The sequence below is a fragment of the Salvelinus sp. IW2-2015 genome, unplaced genomic scaffold (assembly GCF_002910315.2).
Source record: "Salvelinus sp. IW2-2015 unplaced genomic scaffold, ASM291031v2 Un_scaffold2882, whole genome shotgun sequence".
NCBI lineage: Eukaryota > Metazoa > Chordata > Actinopteri > Salmoniformes > Salmonidae > Salvelinus > Salvelinus sp. IW2-2015.
In genome coordinates this window covers 54,721-68,061 of record NW_019944182.1, presented here as the reverse complement: position 1 = coordinate 68,061, position 13,341 = coordinate 54,721, and the positions used below count along the sequence as shown (strand labels likewise).

The following is a 13,341-nucleotide window of genomic DNA, read 5'->3' as shown; positions in this document are numbered from 1 at the left end:
GTCCACATCATATCCCTCTCTCCTGGTCCTCTGCATCACACACTTACATACAGTTGAAGTCGGAAGTTTACATACACCTTAGCCAAATTCATTTTAACTCAGTTTTTCACAATTCCTGACATTTAATCCTAGTAACAATTCCCTGTCTTTAGTCAATTAGGATCACCACGTTATTTTAAGAATGTGAAATGTCAGAAAAATAGTAGAGAGAATGATTTATTTCAGCTTTCATTTCTTTTATCACATTCCCAGTGGGTCAGAAGTTTACATACACTCAAATTAGTATTTGGTAGCATTGCATTTTAATTGTTTAACTTGGGTCAAATGTTTCGGTAGCCTTCCACAAACTTCCCACAATAAGTTGGGTGAATATTGTCCCATTTCTCCTGACAGAGCTGGTGTAACTGAGTCAGGTTCCTAGGCCTCCTTGCTCGCAGACGCTTTTTCAGTTCTGCCCACAAATTTTCTATGGGATTAAGGTCAGGGCTTTGTGATGGCCTCTCCAATACCTTGACTTTGTTGTCCTTAAACCATTTTGCCACAACTTTGGAAGTATGCTTGGGGTCATTGTCCAATTGGAAGACCCATTTGCGACCAAGCTTTAACATCCTGACTGATGTCTTGAGATGTTGCTTAAATATGTCCACATCATTTTTCTTCCTCATGATGCCATCTATTTTGTAAAGTGCACCAGTCCCTCCTGCAGCAAAGCACCCCCACAACATGATGCTGCCACCCCCGTGCTTCACGGTTGGGATGGTGTTCTTCGGCTTGCAAGCCCTCCCCTTTTTTCCTCCAAACATAACAATGGTCGTTATGGCCAACAGTTCTATTTTTGTTTAATCAGACCAGAGGACATTTCTCCAAAAAGTATGATCTTTTGTCCCATGTGCAGTTGCAAACCGTATTCTGGCTATTTTATGGCAGTTTTGGAGCAGTGGCTTCTTCCTTGCTGAGCGGCCTTTCAGGTTATGTCGACATAGGACTCGTTTTACTGTGGATATAGATACTTTTGTACCTGTTTCCTCCAGCATCTTCACAAGGTCCTTTGCTGTTGTTCTGGGATTGATTTGCACTTTTCGTACCAAAGTACGTTCATTCTCAAGGAGACAGAACGCGTCTCCTTCCTGAGTGGTGTGATGACTGCGTGGTCCCATGGTGTTTATACTTGCGTACTATTGTTTGTACAGATGAACGTGGTACCTTCAGGCGTTTGGAAATTGCTCACAAGGATGAACCAGACTTGTGGAGGTCTGTACAAGGTTTATTTCTGAGGTCTGGCTGATTTGTTTTGATTTTCCCATGATGTCAAGCAGAGAGGCACTGAGTTTGAAGGTAGGCCTTGAACTACATCTACAGGTACATCTCCAATTGACTCAAATAATATCAAATAGCCTATCAGAAGCTTCTAAAGCATTACATCATTTTTCTGGAATTTTCCAAGCTGTTTTAAGGCACAGTCAACTTAGTGTATGTAAACTTCTGACCCACTGGAATTGTGATACAGTGAAATAATCTGTCTGTAAACAATTGTTTGAAAAAGTACTTACATTTACGTCATTTAGCAGACGCTCTTATCCAGAGCGACTTACAAATTGGAAAGTTCATACATATTCATCCTGGTCCCCCCGTGGGGAATGAACCCACAACCCTGGCGTTGCAAGTGCTATGCTCTACCAACTGAGCCACACAGGACCACTTGTGTCATGCACAAAGTAGATGTCCTAACCGACTTGCCAAAACTATGGTCTGTTAACAAGAAATTTGTGGAGTGGTTGAAAAACAAGTTTTAATGACTCCAACCCAAGTGTATGTAAACTTCTGACTTCAACTGTATCACCTCCCCTCTTGCCTCCTACCCTTTAGAGGGGAATGAACATTGTATTGTAAATGCCAAGTATTTCAGAGAGGACACTCCTTCGTCAACTAGACAATAATAATACCGTTGAACTTTGAGCTTTGCCCTTCAGTGTTAAATGCCCTTCAGCCGGGTTACTATGAAAGCACTTTGTGACATCTTGACTTAAACCCTTTTGCTCTTTGGGGAGCATTCACAAACTTCCTCCAGTGGTCTGGGTGTTGGGGTGGTTTTCACTTTGTGACCACTGCTAATGTCAAAAGGGCTTCATGAAATCCATTTGATTGAATTTGACTTCTGAACTGTGACATTTGACCTTTGACCTGTGACCTCTCCCCTCCCAGGTGGACGCCCTGCGCCTGCGCCTGGAGGAGAAGGAGTCCTTCCTAAACAAGAAGACCAAGCAGCTGCAGGACCTGACGGAGGAAAAGGGTACGCTGGCCGGAGAGATTCGAGACATGAAGGACATGCTGGAGGTCAAGGAGAGGAAGATCAACGTCCTGCAGAAGAAGGTTAGGGGCAGGGGCAGCGGTCAGGGGTTTAGGGTCAGGGTTAAGGATCAGGGATTGGTCAAGGTAGACTGTGATTGTTCACTAGTTTGTTTAAATGGACTTAAACGGCATCGGTGAACAACATCGTTTTCTCCAACCATTACTTACAGTACTGGAAGTGGGGCAGCCTAGCTCTGCTTTTAGGCATAACATGCTTTTCAGTAGAAATACGTGTAATGGATAGCGACTCGGAGGCCTCAGCTACTCGCCTAAGAGCAAATCTGAGGGAAACATTTGATACATTTGACTCAGACAGGTTTACAAGAAAGCTCTCCCCCGAAATGAGAAAGATCTTGAGAATCAGACATAGGTTTACAAGAAAGCTCTCCCCGAAATGAGAGAAATCTTGAGAATTGTTACATAGAACTTAGGTGAGAGCTTGCTGTATATCAGTACAGGTTGTTTGGATGTTTGGTTGGATCCCTGTCTCCCTGAGACCTGGGTTGCTTCCCCTATTGGCCCTTGTCGTAAGAAGTGCACTGAATAGGGAATAGGGTGCTATTTGGGACACATCCTTGGGCTAGTTGGTCTCTGAGGACACAAATTGATGGTTGTAGCTCTGTCCATCAAGTGTCTCGGTGCTGTTCTCAGGTTAAAAGTGTGTCCACACACACACAGACAAGGAGGATACGAGGGAGTTTCTGTCACACTGCCTCTACTGTGTTCTAAAAATATACAGTGAGGGTTATTCTCTCACCCTGACCTCCTCTCTTTCTCCCTCTCTCTCTCTTTCTTTCTCTCTCTTTTAACTATATCTTTCTCTCTGTCTCTTCTTCTGGTGTGGCTATACTCTCTGTCAGTGCAATGTGTCTCTGTTATGCTGGTGAATGAGGACCCAAAAGCGACTTAATAGAAACAGAGTCTTTATTCCAGTCTTTAACAAACAATGATACTCCTGGATATTATCCTAGGTAAATCCAAAACAGGAAACTGAAATCCTCTCGTCAGTAGAGAGGAACGACTGGAGACGCGACCACAGACTGRAGGTCGCTTCAGGAAGGCACGGGCCGTAGCTGACATAGACACCTGCTCACACGCAGCATCTGAAGAAGGCAAAAACACGACAGGGCGGAACAAGGACACAGAACAGCAAACATCAAACAAGAATCCGACAAGGACAGAAGCGGAAAACAGAGGGAGAAATAGGGANAGCAAACATCAAACAAGAATCCGACAAGGACAGAAGCGGAAAACAGAGGGAGAAATAGGGACTCTAATCAGAGGGCAAAATAGGGGACAGGTGTGAAAGAGTAAATGAGGTAGTTTAGGAGAAATGAGAAACAGCTGGGAGCAGGAACGGAACGATAGAGAGAGAGAGCGAGAGAGGGAAAGAAAGAGGGAAAGAACCTAATAAGACCAGCAGAGGGAAGCACAGGGACAAGACATGATGATCAAAGACAAAACATGACAGTCTCTCTGTGTCTCTCTGTATTTTTGATTGGTTTCTTTTTCAGATATCCCTCTTTCTCTTTCTTTCTGTCTGGCTAGACTATCTTGTTTTATTTCTTACTATTTTTGAAAAACATCTCACTGTGAAAATGGAGACTCCGTATATAGCCATTTACATCTAAACTCTCTCTCTCTCTCTCTCTCTCTCTTTCCTCTCCCTCAATTACCAGCAAATCTAAAAGAGCTTTAATTAAATTCAGAGATTCCACAGTATTTGATGTCTTTGGCTGAAATAATAAAGGCTTCCTCTCACAGGCTTAAAAAGTCCAACACAGTCATATGTCCTAAATGGCACTGTATTCCCTATATAGTGCACTACTTTTGACTTTGCACTATATAGAAAATACAGTGCCATTTGGGAAACAACCACAGTCCCCTCTAGTCTTTTAGCCTGCAAACATCACTCACACTAACTAACTTTTAATGCAGTTTCTCTATATACAGTTATTTTGACCTCATGCTAATTTTCTCTCTATTCCCCCCCAGATTGAGAATCTGCAGGAGCAGCTGTGTGATAAGGACAAGCAGCTGGGGAACCTGAAGGACAGGGTGAAGTCTCTACAGACTGACTCCAGTAACACTGACACTGCCCTGGCCACCCTGGAGGAGGCACTCTCTGAGAAGGTACAGAACTTTGAAATATAGGGCCCATAGTTTTACAGTAGGAGAACTTAGAACCAGGGCCCAGAGTTTTACAGTAGGGGAACTTAGAACCAGGGCCCAGAGTTTTACAGTAGGAGAACTTCGAACCAGGGCCCAGAGTTTTACAGTAGGAGAACTTAGAACCAGAGCACATAATTTCAGATCACATGACCTGGATATGCATTACTGAGTTCAAATGGAAATGTGAGTAACACACAATAGATCAATAACTTGCTTTCAGTGTTGTTTTGTGTCTCGTCTTTCCTCTGAAGAGAGACTGTATGTTTTCAAAAGTACTAAGGATTTTGATATAGATAGCTTTGTTGTGGTAGACATAATGTGTTGATGGTAGACATAATGTGTTGTGTTAGACATAATGTGTTGATGTGACCATAATGTGTTGTGGTAGACATATTGTTGTGTTGACTTGTTTGAGTAACATAATGTGGTTGTGGTGACTAATGTGTTGATGGTGGAACATAATGTGTTGATGGTAGACATAATGTGTTGGTGTTAGACGTAATGTGTTGATGGTGGACTTAATGTGTTGTGTTAGACATAATGTGTTGATGGTGGACACAATGTGTTGATGGTAGACTAATGTGTTGATGTTAGACATAATGTGTTGATTGATGACATTATGTGTAACATGTGTTGTGTTAGCATAATGTGTTGATGGTGACATAATGTGTTGATGGTGGAACATAATGTGTTGATGGTGGACATAATGTGTTGTGTTAGACATAATGTGTTGATGGTAGACATAATGTGTTGATGGTAGACATAATGTGTTGTGTTAGACATAATGTGTTGATTGTGGACATAATGTTTGATGGTAGACATAATGTGTTGATGGTGGACTTAATGTGTTGTGTTAGACAGCATGTGTTGATGGTAAACATAATGTGTTGATGGTGGACATAATGTGTTGATGGTAGACATAATGTGTTGATGGTAGACATAATGTGTTGTGTAGACATATTGTGTTGATGTTAGACATAATGTGTTGATGGTGGACATAATGTGTTGATGGTGGACATAATGTGTTGATGGTAGACATAATGTGTTGTGTTGACGTAATGTGTTGATGGTGGACTTAATGTGTTGTGTTAGACATAATGTGTTGATGGTGGACACAATGTGTTGATGGTAGACATAATGTGTTGATGGTGGACATAATGTGTTGATGGTAGACATAATGTGTTGTGCTAGACAATACTGTGTTGATGTTAGACATAATGTGTTGTGTAGACATAATTGTGTTGATGGTGGACATAATGTGTTGATGGTGGACATAATGTGTTGATGGTAGCATAATGTGTTGTGCTAGTATATGTGTTGATGGTAGACATAATGTGTTTGATGGTGGAGCATAATGTGTTGATGGTGGACATAATGTGTTGAGGTAGAATATGTGTTGTGTTAGACATAATGTGTTGATGGTAGACATAATGTGTTGATGTGGACATAATGTGTTGATGGTAGACATAATGTGTTGATGGTGACTTAATGTGTTGTGTTAGACATAATGTGTTGATGGTGGACATAATGTGTTGATGGTAGACATAATGTGTTGTGGTGACATATGTGTTGATGGTGACTTAATGTGTTGTGTTAACATAATGTGTTGATGTTAGACATAATGTGTTGTGTTAGACATAATGTGTTGATGGTGGACATAATGTGTTTGATGGTAGACATAATGTGTTGATGGTAAGCTATGTGTTGATGGTGACATAATGTGTTGTGTTAGACATAATGTGTTGATGGTGAGCATGATGTGTTGATGGTAGACATAATGTGTTGTGCTAGACATACTGTGTTGATGTTAGACATAATGTGTTGTGTTAGACATAATGTGTTTGATGGTGGACATAATTGTGTTGATGGTGGACATAATGTGTTGATGGTAGACATAATGTGTTGTGTAGACATAATGTGTTGAATGGTGGGACATAATGTGTTGATGGTAGACATAATGTGTTGATGGTGGTATAAATGTGTTGATGGTGGACATAATTGTTGATGTTAGACATAATGTGTTGATGGTGGACATAATGTGTTGAATTCGTGTGTATGTGTGTCTCTCTCAGGAGCGGATAATAGAGAGACTGAAGGAGCAGAGAGCGAGGGAGGACAATGAGAGGATTGACGAGGTGGAGTCCTATAAGAAGGAGAACAAGGACCTCAAGGAGAAAGTCAATACCCTCCATATGGATTTAACAGAGAAGGAGGTCAGTGTGTGCGTGTGTGTGTGTGTATTTGTTTGTGTGGATATACAGTACATGTGTATTGCATGAGCAATTGGCAGTGAACAGTGAGCAAAATAACTGTACCCTTTCAAATACATGGAACGCTGCTCCCTCTGGTAGCGTGACCCAGTTAGGCCTGTTCAGTGTTTTTACTGTGCCACCTGGTCTGGACTGGTCCTAACTATCAGTGCTGTCCCTGTCTGTCCCCCTGCAGTCCAGTCTCATTGACCTGAAGGAGCATGCCTCCTCCCTGGCCTCCTCCAGCCTGAAGAAAGAATCCAAGCTCAAGTCTCTGGAGATGGCCATCGAGCAGAAGAAAGAGGAGTGTAGCAAGTTGGAGACACAGTTACAGAAGGTAGGTGTCCTAGCACTGCACCACTTAAAAGTGTCAATGGAAGTGGGGAATGTATGGCTGGGATTCAAAACTACAGCATACTCTCAGAGGCCTTTGCGGTTTCATTCTGATGTCTATTATGTAAACTAGCAATGACCACCAAAACAACTAATTTGGGACGGCCTCAATGATTTAGTCTGTCAGTTAAAATCACTGTTAGAATCCCTGTTAAAGGGATGGCAAGGATTTATAGTAACACTGTATGGTACAGAGCTTACTGAAAGTGTTTGATAATGGAGAACCTACAGGGCATTGTGCACAGTTCAGCAACTATTAGGTTAAATGGTTCAAGGAAACAAGTGGAAGAGATCCCTTTTATACCATGATAATGTCCTCTACTAATCTGCTTACCTTCAGTTGCATTTTTACAATTCAGTCTAAACCTGCAGTATCTGGTAGACAGTGTTATACCTGTATGGCTGATGAAGACTTTTACTTTACCCTGCATCAAATAGTCACATTAAAAGGGAAGTTCAGTATTGCGTGTTTGCCCCTATCACCTCCTTTGCTTTTTAGCTAGCTGTGGCTAAAATTAGCTTAAGTTTGTAGTGGCTGTTTAAAGAAAACCGAACCATGTATTACAGATTATCCTGACCCGTAGCCTACTTTCAGTACGAGGAACCATCTTACATTAGGTTGGAAAATACTGAACTTCCCCTTTAAACCACTAATTATTTAAGTATGTTTCATCAATCCAATTCTTGAAAAAATATACATCTGTATTGCTTTAATACAGTAACATCCTCAATTCAAGACCATTTTGGTTACAACCTGGTTATGTGTGCTATTCCTGCTGGTTACTGGACTTGAGCATGTGTAAAGCTGCCGTGTCTATCTGTCATGGTAGATAACAGGGTTGTGGTCAATTCGAAATGAAGCTAGTCAATTTAGTAAGTTATTTGCGTTTAAACTTCAAACATTGAAAATCTTTTGAAATTAATAGCTTTCAGTTTATTGAGAAGTTATTGAAAATACAGTAGATGGCTTTTTGATCAATTATTGAATTAGAATTTAAGTTTACATCCTGAATTGACTGCCTTCGATTCAACTTGAACCAAACCCTGGTGGATAATTTTGGAGCATTCTCTACTATTAGCATGTCTAATATATACAACCCCATCAGTCCCTGCCAACACACATCCTTTTTACAATGCTGCTGCTGCTACTATTAGCACATGCATACACAACGCTGTAGCAACATTGTGAAAACGTCCAATCCTCGATAAATTCCCTGCTTGTTATAACCCTCTTATCAACGGAATCAAATAATTTGGTTTTGACTTCCTATAGTGATGGAATGTAAAACCCGGATCAGAGTTTTCTGCATTTAATTAACTTACTAACGGGATACTATTGGACTAGTTATGTCTGGTCGTCACTAGTTACCACAATCACAAAGTTATAAACCCTGCCTATTTCTACCGTTTCTCTTCTTAATATATTTTAAACCGAACCCTAACCTCGAACCCTAACCTTAAACACAATGCTAACCTTAAGCCTAACCCTAACCTTAAATACATTTTTGTTTTCATACATTTTTACAATATGTGACCGAATGGCTTGATTCGGTATTATGTAACAAAATGTTTAATTATGTTTTTTACATTGGATAAAAGCAGAGACACAGAGCTACAACATAGTATATCATACACTGCATTTGAGGAACAATGGGAAAGTAATTCTGCTTTGAATTAACTTGTAACCTCACTTTTGAGAAAATGGCCTTTGAATGTTTTGATACCTACTGGAGAGCGCTTCTTTCTCTACACCCATTCAGCATCGTTCACACCCTCTTAAGCTTGAGCTCCACCAATTTCCTTCAGGGTTGATCTGAGCGTTCTGTCCTAAAAGCAGCAGTCAAGCATCCAAGCTAACTGGCTAACAGTTGTCGCAGTGAAATTCTATTAAAATTGACACTTGCATAGTGGAGTCTTTTGTTAAGACATGAAGCTAGCTAAACAATTAACCATAATCACAACTCATGACATAAGTACCCTTTAGGAATCTGCAGGTAGCTAACCAGGTTCAATGTTAGCTAGCTAATATTAGGCTATAATTAGCCAAGAAAATGGCTCTGAAATACGAATAATAAGATTATACACGTAACGTTAGCTAGCGAGCCAGCCAACTATTTTTAGCTAGCTAGCTAACAGTAAACGTTAACTTGAAATTAAATCTAAATGTGTAATATCTGAAAAATGTAGCTCGCTAGACTATCTTACCCATCCGTATACATCATGGATGGACGCTTCTCCCTGTCACAGATGCCATGGTTGCCCTAGTTTGAAGATGTAATCTGGAAACAGGTGTTTTCTCCATCTCCTTTGCTATCATACTCTAATTCCACTGATTTCAAAACTCTGTCCTCCAGAAAGTGGAGAGCAACACTTATGCAGTTCTACTAAGCAATATATATATATTTTTTAAGCCACGTTAGACAGGATTACCAACACATACTAACCAGCTCAAATAGACAGAAGCGGGCTATGTGGCAGACCAATCCGAACTCATGTCCAGCCCACGCATTATCTCAGCCAATCATGGCTAGTGGAAGGTTGCCGGCTTTTCTGTGGCTAAACCAACTAGGTTCGTAATTTAACAATTTTATTTGTATTTACAGATGGCATACATGTTTGTTATTAAGGCACATGAAAGTTCACATGTTCCAGAAGGCATTTCTGCCAAAAAACAAATTTAGATWAAAAAAAAAAAGATTACATTCAAATGTCTCTCGTGTGGGGTTGTCACGACTTCCGCTGAAGTCGGTTCCTCTCCTTGTTTGGGCGGCGTTCGGCAGTCGACGTCACCGGTTTTCTAGCCATCGCCGATCCACCTTTCATTTTTCCATTCCATTTCCATCCTACACACCTGGTTTCAATTCCCTCAGTATTAGACGTGTGTATAACCCTCTGTTCCCCCCATGTCTGTGTGTGGAATTGTTTGATGTTTCGTGTATGTGCACTCTAGACTGGTTTGCGCTGGGTTATGTCAACCCATATTGTGTTTAGTGTTCTTAGTGCCGTGTGTTTTGTTCTCCAAAATAAAAGGCTCCTTTGGCTACCCAACATCTGCTCTCCTGCGCCTGACTCCCTTACAGCCAGTTACGCATACCTAACAGAATTCCACACCCGACCATGGAGTCAGCAGGAGCAGGTAGCCCGGTTATAGGAGTCGAGGAGCGCGTCAGAGAACACGCGGCGATGCTACAACATCTCGGCGTCGCGATGGACCGCGTCGTTCAGACCATGGACCGCTGGGAGAGACAGAGAGTCCCTCCCGCGCCTCCACCAGCACAACAGGGGTTCCCACTACTCGTCCCTCCTGTACCCGGTCCCAGTGGGATGCGTCTCGCCCTTCCCAGGGAGTATGATGGGACGGCGGCACGGTGCCAGGGTTTCATGCTACAGCTGGACTTATACCTGGGCACCGTTTACCCAGCTCCCTCGGGAAGGGAGAGGGTGTCTGCCCTCGTCTCGTGCCTCTCGGGGAGAGCTCTGGAGTGGGCTAATGCCGTGTGGGGAGAAGGAGATGCGGCGGTGAACGACTTCGAGGAGTTGAGGCAGGGGACGAGGAGTGCCCAGGAGTTCACCCTGGAATTTCGGACCCTGGCCGCAGGAGCGGGATGCAACGACAGGGCCCTTATCGACCACTATCGCTGCAGCCTGCGCGAGGATGTCCGTCGGGAGTTGGCCTGCAGGGATACCACCCTCACCTTCGACCATTTGGTGGACCTGTCCATTCGGTTGGATAACCTGCTGGTCACCCGCGGACGTCCAGAGAGGGCTCTGTTGATTCCCCCTCTCAGCACCACCACTCTGGTGCCTATGGAGCTAGGAGGTGCTGCGCTCAGGGACGCCAGAAGAGGGGCCTTCACGTGTACCATCTGTGGCCGTAGAGGTCACACTGCTGGTCGGTGCCGGGTTGGTTCCTCTAGGGGTTGAGGCAGCAGGGAAGGCCCTCTGGCGTTGCCCCAGGTGAGCCTGCACCACTCTCATCCAGAGCCCTCTGTTGTACACCTGTTTGTGCATGTTTACTTTCCTGACTTTTCCCCGCATTCCCAGCATAGTGCGCTGTCTGAGTGGGAAGTACTGGTGGCCCACTTTGGCAAAGGACGTGAGGGTTTATGTTTCCTCTTGCCCAGTGTGCACGCAGTGTAAGGCTCCTAGGCACCTGCCCAGAGGTAAGTTACACCCCCTACCCGTTCCACAACGGCCATGTTCGCACCTGTCGATCGATTTCCTCACCGATCTCCCCCATCACAGGGAAACACCATGATRCTGGTTGTTGTGGATCGTTTCTCTAAGTCCTGCTGTCTCCTTCCTCTGCCCGGTCTCCCTACGGCCCTACAGACTGCGGAGGCCTTGTTTACGCACGTCTTCCGGCGCTACGGGGTGTAGGATGTAGTGTCTGACTCCCCAGTTCACTTCGAGGGTCTGGAGGGCATTCATGGAACGTCTGGGGATCTCGATCAGCCTTACCTCGGGTTTTCACCCTGAGAGTAACGGGCAGGTGGAGAGAGTTAACGAGGATATGGGTAGGTTTCTGCGGTCTTATTGCCAGGACCGGCCAGGGGAGTGGGCGGCGTTCGTGCCCTGGGCAGAGATGGCCCAGAACTCGCTCTGCCACTCCTCCACAAACTTCTCCCCCTTCCAGTGCGTACTGAGGTACCAGCAGGTTCTGGCTCCTTGGTATCAGAGTCAGATCGAAGCTCCTGCGGTGGACGACTGGTTCCGGCGCGCGGAGGAGACATGGGACGCCGCCCATGTTCACCTTCAGCGCGCCGAGCTGCGCCACAAAACCAGCGTGGACCGTCACCGCAGTGAGGCCCCGGTGTTTGCACCGGGGGACCGGGTCTGGCTCTCAACCCGTAACCTGCCCCTCCACCTGCCCTGCCGGAAGCTGAGTCCGCGGTTTGTGGGGCCGTTCAAAGTCCTGAGGAGACTGAACGAGGTGTGTTACAGGTTACAGCTCCCCCCGATTACCGTATTATCCCCTCGTTCCATGTGTCTCTCCTCAGGCCGGTGGTGGCTGGTCCGCTCCAGGAGTCTGAGGTGCGGGAGGTTCCTCCGCCCCCTCTGTACATCGAGGGCCTTCACAGTACCTCGTGGAGTGGGAGGGGTACGGTCCGGAGGAGAGATGCTGGGTTCCGGTGGAGGACGTGTTGGATCCGTCAATGCTGCGGGAGTTCCACCGTCGCCGTCCGGATCACCCTGCGCCTCGCTCTCCGGGTTGTCCCCGAGGCCGGTGTCGGCGCGCTGCTGGAGGCGCGTGTCAAGGGGGGGTACTGTCACAACTTCCGCCGAAGTCGGTTCCTCTCCTTGTTTGGACGGCGGTCGACGTCACCGGTTTTCTAGCCATCGCCAATCCACCTTTCATTTTTCCATTTGTCTTGTCTTGTTTTCCTACACACCTGGTTTCAATTCCTCAGTATTAGACGTGTATATAACCCTCTGTTCCCCCCATGTCTGTGTGTGGAATTGTTTGTTGTTTCGTGTATGTGCACGCTAGACTGGTTTGCGCTGGGTTATGTCAACCCATATTGTGTTTAGTGTTCTTAGTGCCGTGTGTTTTGTCGCCAAAATAAAAGGCTCCTTTGGCTACCCAACTTCTGCTCTCCTGCACCTGACTCCCTTACAGCCAGTTACGCATACCTAACAGAGTTAGTGACCCTCGATATCCGCCTAGTTTTCTGAAACGGGTAACATACAGCCAATTTTGACGTTGTGGCTGTGGTAACTAGTGGAAATCGTTTTTTTTTATTTATTTCACCTTTATTTAACCAGGTAGGCTAGTTGAGAACAAGTTCTCATTTGCAACTGCGACCTGGCCAAGAAAAGCATAGCAGTGTGAACAGACAACACAGAGTTACACATGGAGTAAACAATAAACAAGTCAATAACATGGTAGAAAAAAAGAGAATCTATATACATGTGTGCAAAAGGCATGAGGTAGGCAATAAATCGAATAATTACAATTTAGCAGATTAACACTGGAGTGATAATCATCAGATGATCATGTGCAAGAAGAGATACTGGTGTGCAAAAGAGCAGAAAAGTAAATAAATAAAAGCAGTATGGGGGTGAGGTAGGTAAATTGGGTGGGTAGTTTACAGAGGACTATGTACAGCTGCAGCGATCGGTTAGCTGCTCGGATAGCAGATTTTTAAAGTTGTTGAGGGAGATAAATGTCTGGATA

General features: G+C 44.3%; 1 protein-coding gene across 1 annotated transcript in view; it reads left to right on the top strand.

Moving 5' to 3' along the window:
* Positions 1 to 13,341, top strand: part of LOC112074941 (ERC protein 2-like) — a 46,635-nt gene that overhangs the window by 9,659 nt on the left and 23,635 nt on the right. Inside the window, 4 exon segments of the mRNA XM_070440721.1 lie at positions 2,203 to 2,370; positions 4,345 to 4,482; positions 6,594 to 6,734; positions 6,967 to 7,107. Coding sequence (XP_070296822.1) covers positions 2,203 to 2,370; positions 4,345 to 4,482; positions 6,594 to 6,734; positions 6,967 to 7,107 — 588 coding nt within the window.